Raw genomic sequence first — 23,172 nt, 5'->3', positions numbered from 1 at the left:
AGCAACCCCAGCTGGCAGGGGGCCAGGGAGTCAGCCTGCCAGCCCCAGGCTGCTCCAACCTAGCTAAGCATGCTGCAGAGGGGCTGGCTGGGGCATGAGGGTGCTCCAGTGCAGGGCTAGCTGGCAGGCAGCCCCCATGCTGAAGCACCCTCATGCACCAGCCAGCCCCATCAATGTCTGTTTGTGTCTTGCTGTGCACAAAAAAAACTCCGTAGCAGAATAGTTCTTGTATTTACAAGTACTAACCTGTTGCGGAATTTATTCGTTTCCTGCAGCCTAATAGGGTGTACATGTAGACGTTGAGATGTTCACTGAGGAGCTAATTAGACAACTGCAATAAACGTTTCTTGTTGACACACCCTTTGAGATGCTGACAAGTAATCCAAACTAGCACTTGCACACACTCCCACTCTACATCATCTCTCGGTTGCTCAGCCAAGTTTGTTCGCTCTTTATTTTGGTAGAAAATTCAGTGCTTTGATCAAGAAGTAGATATTCGGGTGACTGGTGTTCCACAGATACCTTAGAGAGTTTTAAATTAGCACAGCTCACCATCCATACGTGCAACACAGTGGCTTTGGTGCTTTTGCTTATAAGGCAAGTTGTGAGAAGACACCTTAAGAGGACTGAATCTTCAAGAAGTGGTTCCCCATACACCTCTTTTAGGCACAGAGGACCTTATATGCTGCAGCCTGTAACAGGTGATCCAAACCAGACTTTCATGTTCCTGTTGAACTACCAAAGAAATGGAAACTGCAACAGCTGGGAGAAAAGCTAGGACAGTCCCCTATTCTGCACCTGTAATATTTGCCCGAGAACTAAATTCTTTCTGCTGAAAGGAGTCCTAGAATCCAGTCTTCCAAAATAATTATATTTCTGACCCTTCTGATTGTGAAAAAGTAAGGGGGGAAAGCATGTTGACTGAATGTAAACTAATGCAGTGTTGTCTGCCTGAGTCTATAGACAGCTTGAAACAAAAGCTCTGAAAGGTGTCACATGTACCATTCATCTCAGTGAAGTGTGGAATCTGAAACCTAAAGACAATCAATGCTAATCATCATAGCTGATATGTGTAGACCACAATACTAAATCCATTCCCACATCCTGTGAGATACTAAGTTTGATTTCTTGATATCCAGTCTGCTGCTAAAAAACTCCAGCTTCACAAGCCTCAGAAATCCCATTTTCCCCATGGGCCATATTAGAAACTGAAAATGTAGGTTTGGCACCACATATATTGAACTTAATTACAATTAAAAACACAGGGGAAACACTATTGTTTGGATTACTCCTTACCATATTTAAATCAGTGCAAGCCTCCATTTTGAAATGCAAATGAAGCTAACACAGAATTTCAACTCTGCAATGCCAGTGTGTTTCAGAACTCCAGGGCCCTGTTCCAGTATTTAGGTTTAATTTGTTATGAAATGCCCAGGTCTGTTTCTTTGTTGGGTTACATCATGTCTTTCTCTCCTTTTCCACTCTTGGAGACAAAGTAAAATGGGATCACTTCAGGGGGACATCAAGGAGGGACAGTGTTTCTAAAGGACACACAGGCCTTGTACAGCCTCTGTCACCCTCTTTTCTTTTGCAGCCTGTTTCCCACTGATGCACCTACCCAGCTAGGGACTGCAGCCATGGTGGGAGGACACGTCCAGAGCTCACTTACTCGCCATCTCTATCTGTATTCTTTGGTGCAATACACACCACAAGGAGTTCATGGAAGGAAGAGATCCCTGAGCCCTGGGCTTCTCTTACACTGGCCATTTAAAAGGAAATCTGGAGATTCCTTGTACTTCCCTCTCTCTACTCTGTCCCACATATTTGTGCAGAGTAGAACACTGGTTAGTGTGTTATAAATATTCCCCTCTGAAGCATCTGTTACAGCCCCAGCTGTCAAGCAGGCTTGTTTGGTTCAAGTTCTGGTGACTTGCGGGTTTTGCTCTGATGGCCCCCAGTTCCATTTTCAGGGCTAGCTAAATGGCTGCCACATCATGACCAGCTGCTGTCCAAGTCACACAAAACCATCCATCCCAGTTGGTACTGTGCATCTTGTAGGTATTGTTCTTTGGGTAGAACCAGGGAAGGGCTGGGAAACATTTAGAGAAGCAGAACTTTATTGCAATACAATTCAAGCCATTGTTTAAAATAACTTATCCTGGTATCTCCCAGACTACCACAAACAGGGGCTCATCTGTCTGTCCAGAAGTTTACAAGATAAAACTGAAAAGCCCACCTCAGAACTATGGAAGCCCATAGATGTCCCTTCTCCCCCTTTACTGCTCCCTGATTATCATTCCCTTCTTTTTTACTTTCCAAGTCAGATTTTCTGCCCCAGCACTTGCCAGATAGAAACTGTAATGGTCCAATTCAGAACGACACCTGCCCATTTAATTTACCCTAAATGTCATTTTGTTTTAAGCATGTTTCTAGAATATGAACATTGCTGGACTCTACAGAGATAAACACTAGTCCTGAAATACAATCCCATACTTCCACAGCCCTTCATACCTATCCTCCATGAAGAAATCATAGAAGATGAGGGTTGGAAGGAACCTTAGGAGGTTCAGAGGTTCCCAAACTTTTTTTTTTTGCATACCCACTTCCAGATTTACCAGCTGCCTCTGTACCCCTACCAACATACATTTTATATTTTAGCCCCTTAAATGCCAATTATTATTACAATGAAAATTAAATTTGCCATTACTCAATTTATCCTGTGTACCCCCCACCCCCCCACCCCAAGATGCCTTGCGTACTCCCAGGGGTATGTGTACCACAGTTTGGGAACCTCTGATCTAATCCATCCCCCTGCACAAAACAGGACCATCCCCAAGTAGATCATTGCAGCCAAGGCTTTGCCTAGCCGAGTCTTAAAATCCTCCAAGTACAAAGCTTTCACAACCTCTCTGGGTAACCGTTTCCAGTGTCTTACTACCCTCCTAGTGAGAAAGTTTTTCCTAATATCTAACCTAAACTTCCCTTGCTGCAACTTGAGACTGTTTCTCCTTGTTCTGTCATTTGCCACCACTAAGAATTGTTTAGCTCCATCCTCTTTGGAACCACCCTTCAGGTCATGGGCTACTGGTGCCTCCTGAGGGGGGGGGGGGGGGCACTTGCCCCCGCAGTAGACAGTCAGTGACCAGGGAGGAAGGGGAGGCCCCGTGGCTGATCCTGCCGACTGGGGGGGGTCCCCTGCAGCTGATCCTGCCTACCCGCAACTGGCTGTGGCGTACTGCTGGCACTTCTGGGCATGCCACTGGCTCTTCCAGATTGGCAGGATCGGCCCCAGGGGGACTGCTTCTCCTGGCGCACTCCCCACCCAGCACTCTCAGGTATCATCTGCAAACTTGCTGAGGGTGCACTCCATCCCATCTCCCAGGTCATTGATGACAATATTAAACAAAACCAGCCCAAGGACAAACCCCTGGGGCACTCCACTTCATAGCAGCTGCCAACTGGGCATCAAGCCATTGACTACTACCCTCTAAGCCCAATGATCCAGCCAGTTTTCTATCCACTTTACAGTCCATTAATCCAACCCATACTTCCTTAGCTTGCCTGCAAGAATGTTGTGGGAGACTGTACCAAAAGCCTTGCTAAAGGTAAGATATACTACATCCATTGGTCTCCCCACATCCACAAAGCCAGTCATCTATCATAGAAGGGAATCAGGTTGGTCGGGGTGACTTGCCCTGGGTGAATCCATGCTGACTGTTCCTAATCACCTTGTTCACCTCCAAATGCTTAGAACTGGATTCCTTGAGGACCTGTTTCATGATTTTTCCATGAACTGAGGTGATGCTTATCAGTCTGTAGTTCCCCAGATCCTCCTCCTTCCCTTTCTTAAGGATGGGCGCTATATTTGCCCTTTTCCAATCATCCAGGACCTCTCTTGATCACCATGAGTTTTCAAAGATAATGGCCAGTGGATCTGCAATCTCATCAGCCAACTTCCTTAGCACCATTGGGTGCAACCCATCTTGCCCCATGGACTTGTACACATCCAATTTTTGTAAATAGTCCCTAGCCCTTTCTTTTTCCACTGTTGGCTGCTCACCTCCTCCCCAAACAGTGCTGCTAAGTGCAATAGTCTGGGAGCTGACATTGCCTGTGAAGACTGAGGTAAAAAAAGGATCGAATGCTTCAGTCTTTTTTGCATCCTTTGTCACTAGGTTGCCTCCTCCATGGAGGACCCACAATTTCCATCTTCTTGGTCTTTCTCTTGTTGCTGGCATACTTGTAGAAAACCTTCTTTTTACCCTTCACATCCCTTGCTAGCTGCAACTCCAATTGCGATTTTGCCTTCCTGATTTCATCCCTGCATGCCTGGGGAGTACTCTTATACTCCTCCCTAGTTGTTTGTCCAAGTTTCCACTTCTTATAGGCCTCCTTTTTGCTTTTACATTAGTGAAGAGTTCCCTGCTAGGCCAAGCTGGTCTTCTGTCATACTTGCTAGTCTTCCTTCTCATTGGGACAATTTGTCCCTGCACCCTCAGTAAGGTTTCTTTAAAGTACAGCCAACTCTTTTCAACTCCTCTCTCCCTCAAACTGGCCTCCCAAGGGAATTCTGCCCATGAGTTACCTGAATGAGTCTGCTTTTCTGACATCCAGGGTCCATGCTCTGCTGCTCTCCTTCCTTCCTTTCCTCAGGATCCTGAACTCAATCATCTCATGGTCACTGCTGCCCAAGTTGCCATCCACTACTACATTCCCCACCAATTCTTCCCTGTTTGTGAACAGCAGATCAAGAAGACCACAGGCCATAGCTGGCCTCTCCAGTACTTGCATCAGGAAGTTGTCCCCAACACTCTCCAAAAACTTCCAGGATTGCCTGCGCACTGCTGTATTGCTTTCCCAGCAGATGTCAGGGTGATTGAAAGAAACTCCCACTACCTGTTTAAAGAAAGCCTCATCTACCACATCCTCCTGGTCTGGTGGTCTATAGCAGACACCCACTATGACATCCCCCATGTTGCTCTCCCATCTGGCCCTAACCCAGAGGCTTTCAACAGACCTACCTCCAGTTTCATACTGGAGGTCTGAGCAATCATACGGCTCTTTTACATAAAGTGCAACTCCTCCTCCGCTTTTCCCCTGCCTGTCCTTCCTGAACAGTTTGTATCCATCCATGACAGTGTTCTAGTCACATAAGCTATCCCACCAAGTCTCTGTTATTCCAATCACATCATAATTCAAGGACTTTCAGTTCTTCTTGTTTCCCAGGCTCCATACATTCATGTACAGACACCGGAGGTAACTAGTAGGCCTGTGCAAATAGTCAGCTATTCAGTTCGGCTTTGGATCTGGCCACTTCAGATGCCAGCGATCCGATCCGGAGCTCCAGAACAGTTTCCCACTTCAATTCAGGAGATCCAGCCATAGGGTATAATGGGGAATCAATGAAATATCTATAACTCTGTTGTTTTTTGTCTGATTTGGATGAAATGTGCAGGGGTGGTAGCCTCTGCTGAAAGCATGAAGCCTGCCAAGTTTCAAAAAGATAGTTACAGGGATTTGGGGGGAACTGTACCACAAATTCTTGAAAGAAAAACTCATGTCACATATATGTGTTACACCACGGAGGGTGAAAACTGCAGGGGTGGTGGCCCCTGCTGAGGCCACAAAGCCTGCCAAGTTTCAAGGAGACAGGTGCAGGAGTTTGGGGGGAACTGCACCTCAAGCTGCGACCAAGCAAAACTCGTGACATGGGTGCCACTGTGTGTGTTAAGGCGCAGCAGGGTGAAAGCTGCAGGGACAGTAGCCCCTGCTGCAGCCACAAAGCCTGCCGGCTTTCAAGGAGATAGATGCAGGGGTTCTGGGTTCTGGCGTCCTGCACCTCTAGCTGCTGACAGGCAAAACTCATGACATGGGTGCTTGTGCAACTCTGTCTGTCTTGGGGTGTGGGGATGTGGGAAACTACTGCAGGTCTGGCTGCTAAGCTACTGTGTTACCAGTTACCGATCAATCATAATTCACTCAGGGACCAGCTCAATACATGGTAGCTAGCTAATGTAGCCAGTTAATGAGCAAGGATTAACACCTACAAAACCACAGACTAAGGAGAGGAAAGAATCAGGACAAACAATCAACTGCCCCAAGACAGAGACAGTCAGTTGCACAAGCACCCATGTCATGAGTTTTGCCTGTCAGCAGCTAGAGGTGCAGGGCCCCAGAACCCCTACACCTATCTCCTTGACAGCTGGCAGACTTTGTGGCCACAGCAGGGGCTAGCAGGCCTGGAGCTTTTACCCACTGCGCTTTAACACACACAAGGTCATCTATGTCACGAGTTTTGCCTGTTAGCAGCCAGAGGTGCAGGGCCCCAGAAGCCAGATTCCCCCTGCACCTATCATCTTGAAACTTGGTAGACTTTGTGGACTCAGCAGGGGGTGACCATCTGGGCAGTTTTCATTCTGCTGTGGCTTAACATACACATATGACATGAGTTTTGCTTTCAAGACTTTGGGGTACAGTTTCCCCCAAACCCCTGCACTGATATTCTTGAAACTTAGCAGGCTTTATAGCCTTGGCAGGGGCCACCATCCCTGTAGTTTTCATCCAGATCAGACAAAAAACAACAAAGTTATAGATATTTCATTGATTCCCCGTTATAACCTATGGCCGGATCTCCGAAGTGACTCCGAAGCTTTTCTGAAGCAGTTCGGAAGCTCCAAACCGCTTCAGAAAGCCTAAAGAAGCCAGCCCTTTGATCTGGACATGCTGCTTCGGCGTCCGAAGTGTCCAAATCTTCTCCGGATCTGAAGCATGGTCCAAAGCCTCGCACAGCCCTAGTAACTAGCCAATTGCCCTCCTTTCTCTGGAAGAATGAGAAGGCTTCTCCGGTTGCCCCCTCCTGTTTGTCTTTTCTTCAGGTCACCCAGTTCCCCATTTAACTCAAGGCTTTGGCCTCCATCCCCTGGCAAACCTAGTTTAAAGCCCTCCTCACTAGGTTAGTGAGCCTGTCTGTGAAGATGCTCTTTCCTCTCTTCATCAGGTGGATCCTGTCACTTCCTAGCAATCCTTCTTGGAGCAACATCCTGTGGTCAAAGCAGCCAAAGTCCTGCTGGTGACACCACCTGGGCAGCCATCCATTGATCTGCAGGATGTCTCCACTCCTACCTGGGCCCTTCCCCTTGACCGGAAGGATTGAAGAGAGCTCCACCTGAGCCCTCATCCCCTTCGCCCTTGCACCCAGAGCCCTGTAGTCACTTTTGATTTGCTCAGGGTCTCCCCTGGCAGTATCATTGGCAGTAACATGGATCAGCAGCATGTAGTAGTCAGAGGACTGGATGAGTCTCAGAAATTCTTCTGTAACATCACAGACCCAGACTCTGGCCAAGCTGAAGACCTCCTGACACAACAGGGTGTGTGTGTGTGTGTGTGTGTGTGTGTGTGTGTGTGTGTGTGTGTGTGTGTGTGTGTGTGTGTGTGTGTGTGTGTGTACACCCACACACAGACACAGTTAATATGATTTTTAATCTGACGAATAACATTTCTCCAGAGAGGAGAGGGATCAAGGGCTGTGGAAGGATGGGACCATATTTCAGGCCTGGGACACACACAAACACATATATAAAAATCATGCATGGTGCTGTAAAGCTATAAAATTCCACTCTCCTTGAAACTCTAGTACTTGTGTTGGGTGTCATTTTGGGGCATGATAGCTGAGAATGTAACTCTCTCAAATAGTTATAAATGAGAATGTTCCTTGGTAGTTTCATCTGGTCAAAGGATGGTGTTTGTCTTTAAAAGTCTGCTTCTAAAATGACCTGCTGTCTCTCATGACTTGTGACTGACAGTCAGCTCAGTCTCCTCTTAAAATACTTGAATCTAATCTCCTAAACACTGGAGTTCTGTTTTTTGGGTGGAAATCATAATTTGCAATATAATCTAAAATCTTTGTCAGTATTTGGCAACTTCCTTTTGGTTTCCTTGCATCTTCTCTCCCTTTTCTTTGTTCATGCTTTTTCTCTTTGGGTTAATATTGTTTGAGCCTGCTGCAAATCTGCTGGAACTCACTAATTAGCATGGTCCAGCAGCCTACATGTCACGTTTATTCACTGCCCACCCCCCCCCCCCTTTTTTTCCCCCCCCCCCCCCCCCCCCCCACACACACACACACATTTCAAAATGGCAGTGGGGGCGCCCCCTCCACCCTGGAGCACGTGTATAGACACCCGAATGTCATCTTTATTTCCATGGCCCACCACAGTCAGATAAGTATCTGAAACAAAGCAGTAATATCACTCCTAGGGGAGATCAAGGGGGGATAGTGCTTCTAAAGGGCACAGACTCTATCACCCTTTATTATTATGCAGCCTTCTTCTTGCTGATACATCTGCCAAGTCAGAAACTGCACCCATGGTAAGAGGACAAGTCTGTGGCTCACTTCCTCATCATCTCTGTCTGTATTCTTTGGTGTGATGTGTATCCCAGGGAGTTCATGGAAGGAGATCCTGTCCTTCCCTGAGCAGGGAGACTGCTCTTACGTTGGTCATATAAAAGGGAAACTGGAGATTCCCCCGTCTATCTACTCCATCCCACATATTTGTGCAGATGGAATCCACTGGTTTGTGTTTTGCATAATCCCCTCTGATCCCAACCCACAGAGGAAATGGGTTTGTTACGGCCCTGAGCTACAGCCTGTTTGGTTACTATCTCTGATGACTTGTTACTGAGAGTCAACTCATTCTCTTCTCTTATACCCTTTCAGTGTCATCTTCATTTCTGCGACCCACCACAGTCAAATAGATATACAGGACCTTGTTCCCTGTGTGTCAGCCCTGCTCATGGCCTTCTGACAATATTAAGCTTTCCTTAATGCGACTGTTTTCCATAGTGCCTTTTTCACACTGAGCTTTCTAATAAACATGCCAATAAAAGGTCTATTTCTTGTCTCATTAGGGATCAATAGATTTGGTCTTACATCAAATGACATACTCTTTCAGTCTTAAAGTGAGCCATGTTCTCACATAAATGCCAAAAGACCAGTGGCATATGTACTTGCCTTATTGCAATGAAGTTTTAAGAGTTCGAGCATATACATAACCCTCTGTACTGCATAAATAACACTTGTGCCAAAAGATATAGCTTTGTCTTTCCACAGCCCTATACAGATATTCTGTGCTATCTCATACCTACAGGTGGTCTCTCCTGAGCAAGGTTCAGGCCTACTGGGTTGGCAACATGGTGGCAATAGGCACCTACCTTATGCAGAAATAAAGGAATTTAGCCTCCCTAGCTGTCATTCCAGCACTGTTTTTCTCTAACACTCTATTCTATAATATTCACTAAAAAGTAGTAAATGTCAATTTGGCTCTTCTGTCTTTCCTAGTCAACTGTTTGGTGGATGTTAACCAGAACCAGAGGTCTCAGTTCAAATGGCACAGAAGGAAAGTTCAACAACAAGAAATCAATAGCCGTAACTATGGGACACAATGCACAGACCCTGGTTGAATTGCTTATGTAGCTTTTGGGAGCAAAGGTGACATTTTTCAGCAGCTCGGGGCTCTTATTCTTTAAAAGTTTTCTCCTCTGTTTGCTGTTGCAAACATCAGTTGCCATCTTTTCCCTTATCATTTCTTTTTTTTTTTTTTTTCCTTTTGCTTCCTTATCTTTTGCTGCTGTTTTGAAAAAACTGCATTAAAGCTGAAGGGTTTTTTTCTGTATTTTTTCTCCCCACTTTTTCCCCTTAAAGCCAGAGAATGAGCAAGGTCGTAGAACTTCTCTAGAAAAGTTCACTCGCAGTGTGGTAAGTTCCTTTTTTTTTTTCCCCTTTCCTCAACATTTTATTTTTAGTTGGGGGGTATTGATGCTTAACTTTTTATTTCTTTTTTTTTCTTCTTCTTTTTATTTTTTTGCAGATAGCCTCTTTGCAGCTTCTCTTTTAATACTGTAGCTTATCTAAATAGTAGCTCTAAAAAAAGCAAGGCAGAATTCCATAATATGCCTTCTGGCAAAATTTTTCATATCAGTAAATTAATTTTGGTTTATTCTTAAATGACAGGTTGTCTTTTTGCTATTTTCACACTACAGTATTTTTGTGGCTTCCCCTGCTCATTGTAGTAGAAAAGCATGGTACTAATAGTGTCATTTAAAGCATATCCATATAGACTTCTCTGCATGGTTAATGATACCATATGTATATACACATATATACCCACATTACATCTTTTTCCTAGCAACTGTACCAACTTCCTTAGTTGTCCAGATTTGTCTTTGGTGTTATAAGAAAATGATGTAAAGATGATGACAATAGTTGTAATGCAGTTAAATCTGTTAGGAGCCCCAGTATAAGATTTTGTGAAAAGTGCCTAATCTTTATTATATTTTTGTAACAGCTTGATAATGGAGGAACTGTACTATGTGTATATACACTACATATGCTTGCATCTGTGTGTACATATATATGTATATTTTCTATATACTATATATCTACATACATGTTATAAATATATTTCCACATAGATAAGGTGAAATTATACAGGTAAGTGTAAGCAATAACCGAATGTAGGCATCAAGGGGTTTTTTCTGATGCTGTCATGCTAACCACATAAGTGAAAAGCAGATGTGAAGGGCAATACATTAGCAGTGTCCTGGTCTCATGGCAGGTTTCCCCTGTTGTGTATTAGTATAGTATAATGCATATGACAATTATAAAAAAACATGTTTACAGTAGAATCACATAGAAGACATTACCGTGCCCAGTTGCATTGTTCTTTTTGTAAGAATCTTTCAGAAAGAGAAAGAGAGAGAGAATAATTAAACAAATATAGTATAGATATTTTTTACATTTGGGACCAACATCTGCTCCCAGTTTCATTAGAATATACTGAGAGTAACGCTGAGTAATTGCTTTAACGGTAACATAAATGAAAGCAGAATTTGCCACTTGCAGTTTGATTGGTGACAATAATATGAACATTTTCAAAGTGGTGGGACCCTGATATGAAAGGCAGCCAAAACAATCATTGTAGGTAGGTCTGTAACTTCCTTATTCCAGTTCTCTAGGATGTTGGTTTTAGCTGTGTTGGTCTAAGGACATTGGCAGACAAGGTTATTTGGGTAAATGTGATATCTTTTATTAGACCAACTGATTTGTTGGAAAAAAAATGTTCTTTGCAAGCTTTTGGGCACTAATACCCTTCTTCAAGCACAGGGAGAGTCTGCTGGTGTGTGTGCGCTCTCCTGGGTGGAATAGAAGCCAATATGCAAAATGCAGGTCTGTGAAAATACAAATGTGTGGCAGTACACTCCATAAATGTTTTACTTGCACTTTATAGTGGCAGAATAGCATTTTTTATGTCAGGCATGAAATATTAGCCTCTGATGATACTGGAACTGTATGATCCAATGAAACAGTACTGGCTTGTATTATGTCAAGCAGCATACAGTCATAAAGCAAAATCACAGTGTTAAAATATAAGTTTCTTCTCAGGCGACAATACTATCAAGGTGGTAACCTCCTAGCATAATCAAGAGACTGTGGACATTAAGGCAAAGTTAGTGCTGCATGCTCTAGTCCCCCAAAATGCATTTCAATTTCCTGCATATGTAGGAGCAAAGGAGATTGGTGGTCCTCCATGCCCAGGGCTCTAATATACTTTCCAGAGGGCTCATTAAGGTCTCAAATGTTCAAGGTGACCCTTAGTAGTCATTACACACAGGCCTAGATGCCTTCTTGATTAAAGCCAGAGCACTCAGGACTTCATAGGCCTGCTTCTCAACTGTAACCTTAAAGGCCAAACTTCCAATACTGAGTACAAAAGTGATGTGCAGAATAATTAGGGCTGTTCGCTTGGTTCTGGTTTTTCAGGGCGGGGGTTTGCCTCAGAGAGCTATGTATAAGTTAAAGTAATAAAATACCTGGTCTTCCCATGGTGCCCTGTATCACAGAACACCCACTTGAGATGGTTAGCTTTTCGGTGAGTACTCCCATTGACTTCTGGGAGAGGATTTATTTCAATAGAAACAGGTTTGAAGCAAATAAAAGTATCCTGGATTCCATTTTCACTGTCCAAAATTAAAGGAAAACAAACCTAAACAGTTGAAGAGGGTAAAGGAATTAGATATTATAATGTTTATCTTGTAATTGTCTAAATTCTTCCAACATAGTAATATAAGAACTGATTGTTTAATTCATATAAACTACTAGAGCTGTTCAAATTATATACATTAAAATTTGGAAAACATGACATTTGAATCTTATACATTTTGTTTTCAGTTATGAGAAATTGCTCTAATAATTGTGAAAACTTTGTAAAATCTTGTCGATGTTATTCTTGGACATGATTTTTACTTTGTTTTTCAGTCAGAAGTAGATTTCTTTTGAAACAAAACCTTCAATTTTCAGAAATTCAAAAGTAAGATTATGTTTTGCCTAAGCTTAATTTTTGTGCTGAAATATATTGATTCAGCAAAAATGTCAGGAAAAAATATGGAGCTATAAAATAGCTGAAACAAAAATATGATTTTTAAATTCAGTTTGCTATTTTTGCTATTTGCATGCAATATTCATTGGAGATTTATTTTAAAATACAGACCAGATGCCCAACCGGTGTAAACTGATCTAGTTTCTATGGCTCTATGCCTTCTTATGCCACCTGAAAAGCTGATCCAGATGCTTTTAACCTATTGAGGCTGTAAATAGAACATGTATTCTTATGTAAAATCTTGTGTGGTTAGTCATTTGTTGTAAACAGCACAGCAGTGAATGTTCCAGAGTACTGCTTATTCACCTTGGCTATCTTCATACTATCAAACTCTTTAAGGCTTATTCTTACTAGACCTGTGCAAAGCAACTAATATTCGCTTCGGATTCGGGGGACAGTGATTCCATTCAGTGATTCAAATTGCTGTCCTGAATCGATTTGGCCAAATCTGATTTGGAGATTCGGCTGCTGCTGAATCATCCGAATCTCCAAATCACACAGGTCCCATCCCCGGCCTGCTCTCCCAGCCTGACAATGGCTGCCTTGCCCACACCAGTTCCTGGCTCTTTGGGAAAAAAAAAAGCCCTGACTCACCAGATGCTGCCTGGCAGGGGGGGCGATCCCCACTGCCCCTCACTGTCCCATGCTGCATGGGGGGCTCTGCCACCACCCCCCGCCATGGCTGCGCTGCCCACCCCAACTCCCAGCCCTTTAAGAAAAAAAAAAGCCAGTGGGGGGGTGATCCCTGCTGCCCCCCACTGCTCTGCGCTGCATGGTGGGGCTCTGCATGAGCCCCAGAAGCCCTGAGGCCACTGCAGGAGCTGGTGAGCCCAGGCATTTTTTTTGTTTGTCTTTTTCTTAAAGGGCCAGACCTGGGGCAGGTGGGGCAGCCATGGGGTGCTGGGAGAAGTGGGGGTCAGGGGGCTCATGACAGAGCCCCCCCCACGTGGCATGGGGCAATGGGGGGCAGTGGGGATCACCCCCTGCCTGGCAGCACCCACTGAGTCGGGGCTTTTCTTTTTCTTCCTCCAGCCCCCCCTCCCCCCCCCCCACTTATTAGCTCTGAGTCCAAGTCCAGCTCCCTGTTGCAGTGAGCGGGGACTGCCCAAATCACCAAAGCTCTCCAAATCTTTTCCAAATCGATTCGGTGAGCTTCAAACCAATTCGGACCTTTTAATTGGGCCCCTGATTCAATTTGGATTCAGAGATTAGGCCACCAAATCAGGCCAAATCTCCTCCAAATCGAATCAGCACCCAAAGCTTCGCACAACCCTAATTCTTACCTCTACCATTTGTGCACTTGGGAAAGGAATGAAGGCTGGGGATGGGATGGATAAAGGTAGGTTTAAGCCACCTTTGGTAGTCTGTGCATTCTTGGGCCATGCAAAAACTGAGTCCCTGGTATAAGCTCTGTTCCATTTTCCTGAGCCATCTATGCACCCTGGGAAATAGGGTGTGTGTAGATGAAACGGGGGTCCTAAATTGAAGCGGTAGGTTTTTAAGCCCACCGCTTCAATTTAGGGTAAAGTAAACCCCTGTGTCATGCACACAACCCACGCTTACCTGCCTCTCCGGCAGCGGGGAAGGGAGGGTGAGGGGGGTGAGCTGCCAGTGGGCGGAGCAGTCCTGGGGGGGAGGGCTGTTGCTTCCTTTTGCAGTAGCGGTGCCGTTCTCCCTCCATTGGCACCTGCCCACAGGCAGCTGGCTCGGGCAGTTCTGGGGGGCACCGCAGCTGCGGAGGGAAGCACCAGGCCCCTGTGCAGCTCCAGCAGGCAGGCATGCAGGCTCTGGGGGGGAAACAGGCTTGCTGCCTTTCTTGGGTAGAGCCTGCCTTCCCGGACTGTTGCCAGGCTACCTGCAGGGCTTCCTGCAGAGCCATGGAGCTGCACGGCGCCTGGTGCTTCACTCTGCAGCTATAGGGGCAGCAAACTAAAACTCCATGGAGGAGTTTTAGTTTGCTGAGCCCCAAGTCATTTAAGGCACATTACGCTGCCAAATTTCCTACACCAGCTAGAATTAATGCACAATACACTACCGAGGCGTGCAAACACTGACTCCATTAAAGCGGTGCAAAAGCATTTTGTCTGCTTTAAAGTGTTGTGCACACAAGCCCCTCATTTAATCTACACACAGCCATAGATAGCAGGCACAGGTACTGCATCTCAACTTGCCTTAGAAAGTTCCCATTCTTCCCCCTTTTCTGGGTGCTAGGAACAGAGATAATATGAATTTCTTATGTGGCACATATTGTTCTGCAGTTTATTGCTCCCGGGAAGATTTTCACATATGTCCAGAACACAGCACATTGAGCTGGGTCAAAGCAATCCCAGCTGGCAGGGATCCCAAGGGGTCAGCCTGGCAGCCTGGGGCTGCTCTGACTGGGCTCAACATGCTGCGGAGGGGCTGGCTGGGGCACGAGGGCTAGCCTGCAGGCAGCCCTGGCACTGAAGCATCCTCATGGCCCAGCCAACTGGCTAGCATGTACACATGCACTGCTGTGCACAAAAAAACTCTGCAGCAGCGTAGTACTTGTGTTTACAAGTATTTACTTGTATTTACAAGTACTACCCTGCTGGGGAGTTTCTTAGGTTTGTGTGCCCTAGTAGAAGTGAACGTATAGATGCTGAAACATTTACTGCACAGTTAATTAGTCAACTGCTCAGTAAAAGTCTCATGTAGACGTGCCCACATTTGTACTACCACAGCTAAGAAGGCTTTCTCCATAAGAGGCTGCATCCATGTACTTTCCGGTCTTCTTGCACAGACCAGAATACCATAAAAGGAGTTTTAGGATAAGGGAAAGTCAGACTGTCAACGTTTGTCTGTTTAGGTCTATTTTGTGTTGCAGGTTACTTGTTTGGCAAACATAGCTGTAGGAAAAGATTTTCACAGCACTGAAGTAAAAGTCAGCTGTGCGGTTATACGGTTCTATATACAATGTAGTTTTGTCTCACATGTTAAGTAAAGCTGAAGGACAAGCTTTTGATACCTCCAAATTGGCTTCTCAGTTGGGTGAAACTTGTTACAAAATCCATCCCTAGCTTTTAGCATTCAGTTCCAAAGCAAATAAAGTATTCTCATCCTCTGAGGTTCCTACTTCCCTGTCCCCAGAGACATTTTTTAACTCCATGGTGAGCAGATATCCTGGAACCCCACTAGCCAACCAGGGGCTTAAAGTCTTCAAAGAAAACAACATAGGAATAAGAAGGAGCAAGATCTTGTACAGAGGATGTTTTTCATCCATCTCCTTAGTGTCTCTATGTCTATGTACAAGGCCAGATCTTGATCTTCATATGTGGGGGTTTTGGCCTAGGAGAAGCAGATTCATCAATGAAATGTCCTTTTTTTTACATTGTGAAATGTGCCCAGTTTGCCTGGAAGCCAGACGCCATCATGTTCACATTAATAGGACAGAAACAGCAGGATCTTGCCCTTCTTTAATCTTCAGAATGGTCACAAAAACAAATGTTTCCAGTTTTACTTGCACATACTCTTGAAGCAACACTTGCCACCTTTGCACAGCAACTGATGAAGGGAAGGGCACGCATGGCTAATCATGAGGCACTCATTTCCTCTGAGTGTCAGGCCCGTATGGAGCACAGGGTGTATTCTGGAATTGCTCCACAGCAGGCCTTTTCATTGACATTGAAAGGAATTCTGCCTGCAGAATCAGTGTTAGATTTCAAGTCCTGGCTCACTTGACCTGATGAAACACAATATGCCAGACTTCCTCAAATTCCTTAGCTTATCTGCTAAAATATTTGTAGCTCACATTTTCATTTTCATTGTCATTTTCCTTCCTGTTTCTGATCCTCAGGGCTACTCCAAGCAGCCAGAAAGTAACACATGGGCTAGCACAATGTCACTATATATAATTGTGGCAGCCCCTGTATTATTAATGCTGCTCTCTAGTCAGATCTCAGCAGTTCCCCCTCAAGCTCTGGCTCCCTTCAGCCTCATCATATCCACTGCTAACCAGATGTACAATCCACAGACCAAATGCCAGTCATTGATGGGCTGTGTATACATTACTCATAGCCACTTTCTGCACAGAATTCTCACAGACACATAAACCCGATGTGGTGGAATAGTTGCAAACTTCCATTCTAATCTACTTAGCTTCTTTGATATAATTTATGCATCCTTTAAAGCATATACATCAATATGTAGGGACCACAATGTATAGGGACCATCTATCAAGCCTCCCCTGTCCTGTTGGGACACCAGTCATCCCAAAACTTCACATTAAAGCTAAATTAATTTTTATAACTTTCCCAAGCATGGGGACTTTGCAACTCTGAAAGACTGTTGCACTGGAATTCCTGCTAATCCACTTCACTTAAAAACCTATGGCACTGCACATGGAAGCAGGTGCATCTTATATGCAGTTTTATTTCTGAGGATAGCAAGGATCGACATTACCAAAACTGAGTTCTCCTATCTCTCCTCATAAATGAAGATAAATGACATCATAAAAATCAGACATCATGTGTCATGTATATTATAAATAATAGCTGGTACTGAGGGTAATAACTTAATTTTAAAGACACACATACACACACAAAACTATATACCTACATCTCTGTCTTCTGTCATATTTGATCATCTTACTAATTAAAAGGAACCTACTGGTACTATTTTTAGCCATGCAGTCTCAGCCTAGCTGTTTAAGCCACTGTAATTTCCCATCTGCTTTAGAAATGATTTAATAATCAGATAGACAGAAGCTTAGTTTTCATAAGCTGGGATCATCCTTCAGGGCCAGGAGTAAAAGGAAAATGTATTTTAATGAGTACATTGAGAGAAACTATTGATGCTTTTACATTATGGTGAAAGCCACTGACTGTGCCTATCTTATTGCTGGTGGCCATTTACACAATGTTTCTAACATTTAATAACAGAAAAAAGCAGCTGGTGAGTCCCTTGTTGCATGCTATAGCATCTTGAATCTTCCCATTATCGTTGAAGATCAGCAGTAGTTATTATCCCTGACAATACTGGGCCTGCAACCAAGAATTGCACCCTTCGCAGGTGACTGGAATGGCTCGAGCCCCAAAGTTCAGACCTGAGTGCAAATTTCCCCAATATTGTAACATTCCAGGCAGCTGTCATCATGAAAACAATGGACAAACTGGCAATACGCAGTGCATGAGCAGTACAGTTCAATCCTGCCTAATCTTTTACACAAACAAAAAAGAACACATGCAGTTACAGTAGCTAGGTTTTCTTCTAAATGATCAGGACTATCAATCTTCATGCTTCAAAACCTAATGAAGTAACTCACCAGTTATGAGCTGAAAGGAATTCAAACCTGTGTTGTAGTACTGTTTATGTCAGATGTTTGAAACTACTTCCAGTTCATCTGACATTAGCTACTGGATTAAATAGACCAGGTGTTAGAAACAGTTTCCAGCAGGGCCCAGAACAACAGAGGGCATGTCCAAGATGGTGGGGGGGGAGAGGCAATAGGAGCCAGTTACTACTTGCTTGTCCCCACTACCCAGCTGTGGTGTGGTTTGGTGGGGTGAAAGCCCCCCTCCAGCAGAGCCTTTTCTGTCCAACTACAGCCTGGCATGGGCAGAGCTCCCCTTCTGCAAGAGCCCTCAGTGCCCAACTGCAGCATGGGGCCAGCAGAGCTCCTCCTCCAACTGAGACCCTAAGCACCAGACTGCAACATGGTACAGAGAGGGCTCCCCCTCTGCTGAAGCCCCAGATGCTTGTGAACTTTAGGTTTTCTCATGAAATAAGTGATTAGACCTACTGAGGGGAGTAGTTCTTGTGCATGTCTCTTCTGCTGAATTAATATTGCTGTTGATGCCTGTACACCCAAAGAGAAGCAAAAATGTGCAGCTAGCAAAATTCCCTGTGAAATGTCAGCAGTAGTGGCAGTGCCTGTCAAACAGCAGCCAAGGGTCTCTGTCATACAGCACTACAGAAAATGTAGCAGCTGACTGCAAGTCATCAGGGTGGGAAGTTCTTAGGCCTGGGCATAATTTATGTAGGTAGCATTATATACACAACCCTTAAAGAACTAGAAAAAGTGAGTGTGTGCATATTTAGGCTGTGTGTAGCACTCGAAAAATGGTGGATCTACCACAAAAGAGTTCCTGTTTCAAGCAGGAACTTCTTTGCAGTGCTGCCTTTTATAGTGCCATACGTAACATGTGCACAGCTATGTTTAGCGCTATCGGGGGTCTCTCATACCCCCAGGATCCTAGAGTGCTCTGCTCCCCCTCTGTCCCTTCAAGGTGGATGGCTCCTTAACAGCCCACGGTGAGTAGAGTTGAAGTCCTGCTCCCCACAACTGCTCTGTGCTGTTAAGCCACATCTCCCTTTTCATCATCCTGTATCTGCTACTTCCCCCTATCACCATTTGGCTGGAAAGCTCACCTTTGAAGGGCTCTCACCAGTGGGCTATGCTCATGTGCATGCCCCCACAATGCTCTATTTTTTTAGTGCTACAAAGTTTTGTAGCTACAAAGTTTTGTAGCACTACCAATGAGTATGGCTATGGACAGACATTACACATAAATCAGTTTAAGCGATCAGAAACTGGTTTAAACCTGTAACAGAACAGATGTTCAGTGCACATAAACCAGTTTGAAAATGGCTGAAACTGGTGTGAGATAAACCTGGTTGAATGTAGTATCAGATTTAACTGATTTGGCTCAAACCGGTTTATGCAATGTCTGTCCCAGGCCCCTCCCTGGTTTAACTTAAACCAGAATCTCCCAGCATCCCAGATGCTTCGTGTCCAAGGCCATAGTTTCATACTTCTGGCTAAAATACTGATCATGTTTTAAAGGGAAACTATTAAAATCTATAGACAACACCTCATGCATTCTCTTCCTTGCTTCTCCCAGTACCAATGCAGGACAATTTATGTGCAAGTAAGTGCCATTTGCACTGCATCCAGACAGGTGTGGCCGTGTGGTATTTGGCACTGCAGACACATCTGTGGGGCCAAATACCTCACATTCAGCTGTTCTCTGTGCTGCAGTGGTCAAAAAAAACCTGCACCAAAAAAAAAAGTGGTCAAGCTTTGAGTGGCAGAATCGCCACAGCTGCAGCCCCAGGAGGCCCCCAGAATCCCATTGAAGGCTGCTAGGGCCAGTCCAGTGCCAGCAGACAAGGTGTGCCACTGCTTCTTGTCCCCAGGGAAACAAATTTCTACACTCATGTTGACACAGCCATATAGGGTATTTCACAGCTGCTTCCAGGCTATACATACACATATATGTAAAGTATAGGTTAGAATATGATTCCTGTAACTAGCATGCGTGCAGTATAGTAAGACTTAAGGTGAAATGTTATTTAGACATTATTTTGAGTGAATGAACGAGTGCATGGAGACTCGCAGAACCAGGGTTGGTTCATTTGTTCTTAAAATCAACAAGTTAGAAGTCATAGAGCATCAAAAACAGATGAGTTAGGGTCAAGGGGTCAGGTTCAGAGAGGCAAGGGACCTTTTCCAGACAGTGCTTTCAGACCAATGTGGAAAGAAAATAAGGGAGCGTGAGGCTATAGGTAGGCCTTAGAAATATGAGGTTAGAAAGTTCATTTGATGAAGCTGAAAAGACACTTGGAAACTAAGGGGGAGAGAGAGAAGACAGATAAACTAAGAGGGGAAATTTTATAGTGTACAGCAAGCCGTTTAGTATATCTAAGAATAGAAGGCTGTTTCAATTTCTAGGTAAAACAGACCCTTCAGGACAGAACCAAGGTGATAAAAATGAGAGGATATAAACTCTGGAAACGTTGCCGATCCTAGTATTTAGGTTGTCAGTAACTGTGAGGACTCATGTTATTTTCCGTACTTGAGTCGAGTGGGCGGTATTCTAGATGTCTTCATGGAACAAGACAGCCATTGTCCCACCTGATCGTATTTCAATTCCTTCTGTTCCTCCTGCAGAAATGACTTTTTCAGGATTGACTATGACACATTATCCTGTTGCAGTTGCAAAAATTCTCCTTCATGTGCCATGATGGAGACTGTTTGCTATTCTGGGTGGTAGTGCTTCTTCTCATCTAGTTTTCCTGCACATAGGTCTTTTATAACAGCACTGAGTCAAATTGTCTTTGACTCAGAAGCTTGTTAGACATTAGTATTGGTTTGTGTGTGAGGAAGGGTCTTCTCCATCATCCCATAAGTGTCTATGCTGTGACTCTACTAATTATGTTGTGGCGTGCTGACAGTGCTAACTGTGAAACCCTTGAATCCTCTAGGACTTTTATTTTGTATATTAGTTCTTTACGATTTTATTGAGCTTTATGCTAAATGATTTTACTGGGAAGATGTGGTATACAGGCACACCAAAGAGAATGCCAGGAAAACTGACTGATAAATTGCAGATTCCTGTGGAATCCTCTCATGAGCATATTGCAGTGAACAATGTAATATTGTTATACTGCTACTCAATGTGTTGTGCATCAGCTCAGGTTTTTTTTTAAATCTGACCAAAATTTTCTAATAAGAGGTAATCCTTCTTGATTAATTAAACAGACCTATGGCATATTTTGAACCAAGTACAAATAGGAACTTCATCTAGTTTCACTAGTTCACTTCTATTTTATTTATTTCCTCCATTTTTTTGTAGATTTCATGTTTGGCTAGCTTTTGTCAATAGGAGTATTCTTACTTAACTAGAATAGGCTCGCTCTGTTCTTAAAGATCTCAATATCCATATGGGCACCATATCTGGCATTTCTAATCTCATGATCTGAGATATTGTGACCTGGATGGACCATTCTTAAGGATGAAAGGATATTTCATCGTAGCTAGCCATATGTAGAAATGGTTGCCAATTAGAGCCAATTAAGATGACTTTTTTTTAACTTAGTTACCTGTCTGCTAGGGGCTAAGCTTAGATCATCAACACATTTCACATAGGCCACTAAGCAAAATCAGATTAGAACTTTTATTACCTAGGTAAGATTTGAGTTGTCAGCCTAGAGGATCAAATCAGTCTATAGCTTATTACAACTTCACCGATCAATGCAGTCCACTTGAAGCTAAGAATTTTTAAACATCCTGTGAGCAATATACAGGCCAGGCTAGAAACACTGAGGCTTTGGTAACACTAAGGCTGTGTAGCAGTTCAAAGCCACTGTAAAGTTCCTGAGGCGTCTCCCTTCATGGGAGGTTTAGAGCCACTATAGTGGCTTTATACCATCCTTTTACCTGGGCCCATGTGTCCTGAGTAGAATAGAAAAAAGGGTGCACAATGAGCCACAACAATATATCCTACCTATACACAATGGTTGTTGGAAGCCATGGGTAATTTGAGACAACTCTGAGGCTGTTCTAATTTATTGCAAGAATGGCACTGGCCCCAGGACTGAAGAAGGTGAAGGAGTGTGCTTGTATTTTCTTTTTAGTAGTGGACTGTAGAAAGCCATTTTAGATGTTTTCTTCATTTTTAACGTTAGTGCACAATAGATGCCGATTAGATTCTTAAGTGTTTGAAGGATGGTTGGGAATCATGGTAGTAGAAGTTCCCTTTCCCACCCCCCAAAAAAATCAACACAGAGCTGCTTAAAGTTTATTTGCATACAAAAATCCTATTGACAAAAATGTTGCAAAAGCTGACACAGGTAAATCATGATTGCTTTAGTGAACAATATCCCTGTGATGATGATGATGATGATGATAATGATACCAGACTACAGGCTAGCTGTCTATAGGATTTTTTGCTATCTTTGTTAAATATTCACTGTGTTAGCCTCAGCTGCTGTCAGTAGCAGCTGATGATATGTGAAAACAGGTAGGCAAATTTGAAATATAAAAGTGAATGGGAGAGCCAGTTTTCTGCAATAGACAGAGAGGAGAATGTACAATGTCTGATTCCAGCTAGAGAAGCACTGCCTGCCCTGAGGGGGTCTCCACTGACTACAGATAACTGGCTCATATGACTGTAATTGCACCACAAAATGACACTGTGAACCCCCATGAATTAGTGAAATCTAAAAACCTTAAATTCACCATTTTTCTGAGTGTAAACTGGAATCCTAGTCTATGCCAGGCATGGAATACCACTCTTCTGTTGTTCCCACCCAAGACTTCCTTGCCCCTGTCTATTATCCCTATGCAAAATAATTATCTACTCCTTACCCTGCCACCTTCCTTTTAGCCCTTTTATTACTTCCTCCCCATTTACTCCACCCCTAGCCCCTGCCCACTGCTGGTGCTTCATTCCCCTTTGTTTATTATGTATATTCACTTTGTCTGCCATTGGCTCAAATTTCACATCATAACTCAACAGCCCAGTTCCAACTAATCTAGTCTCATAATTCATAAGTATGGTGTCACATGTGTGAGAAGTGTTGATGGGATTTCACATTTACAGGTGATTTATGTGGTAATTTACATACACTTGCAATTTGATATACTATAAGTATTTATTAAGCATACATTATGAAAGATGGCCTCTGGTTGGCTGGTGGGTAGCTACCTAGTATAATCACACATGTCAGGGCTCTTTTTTAACTTGACCCCATATCTATCAGTGCCCCATCACTTCCCCAATGCCAGACAATCAGATAAATTAGATGCATTCTGTGAGGACAGAGAAAATATTTACCACTTGCAATATGAGATAACAAATACGTGACCAGATTAAAATTGAAAGTGGAAGGCACCAGTACCAGTGATCAGAGAATTAAATCCCACAAAGTGCAGCAAGCATAAAGGGACAGTATCCCGAACAGCTGGTAAAGAGGATACCACAAACTATTAACT

General features: G+C 43.8%; 1 protein-coding gene across 25 annotated transcripts in view; it reads left to right on the top strand.

Annotated features, from left to right (window-relative positions):
• The window catches only part of RGS6 (regulator of G protein signaling 6), a 578,846-nt gene that overhangs the window by 541,222 nt on the left and 14,452 nt on the right, over positions 1-23,172 (top strand). For 20 of the 25 annotated variants that reach the window (XM_025212001.1, XM_025212004.1, XM_025212002.1 and 17 more), the window contains one exon: positions 9,701-9,754. The exons of 3 other annotated variants lie outside the window; for them this stretch is intronic. In XM_025212001.1, coding sequence (XP_025067786.1) covers positions 9,701-9,754 — 54 coding nt within the window. Of the gene's footprint in view, positions 1-9,700; positions 9,755-11,440; positions 11,505-23,172 lie in introns of all 25 variants that reach the window. 2 more of the 25 variants (XM_025212006.1, XM_025212011.1) reach the window with 2 other exon arrangements.

The sequence above is a fragment of the Alligator sinensis genome, unplaced genomic scaffold, assembly GCF_000455745.1.
Source record: "Alligator sinensis unplaced genomic scaffold, ASM45574v1 scaffold381_1, whole genome shotgun sequence".
NCBI lineage: Eukaryota > Metazoa > Chordata > Crocodylia > Alligatoridae > Alligator > Alligator sinensis.
This window is presented reverse-complemented; position numbering and strand designations above follow the sequence as displayed.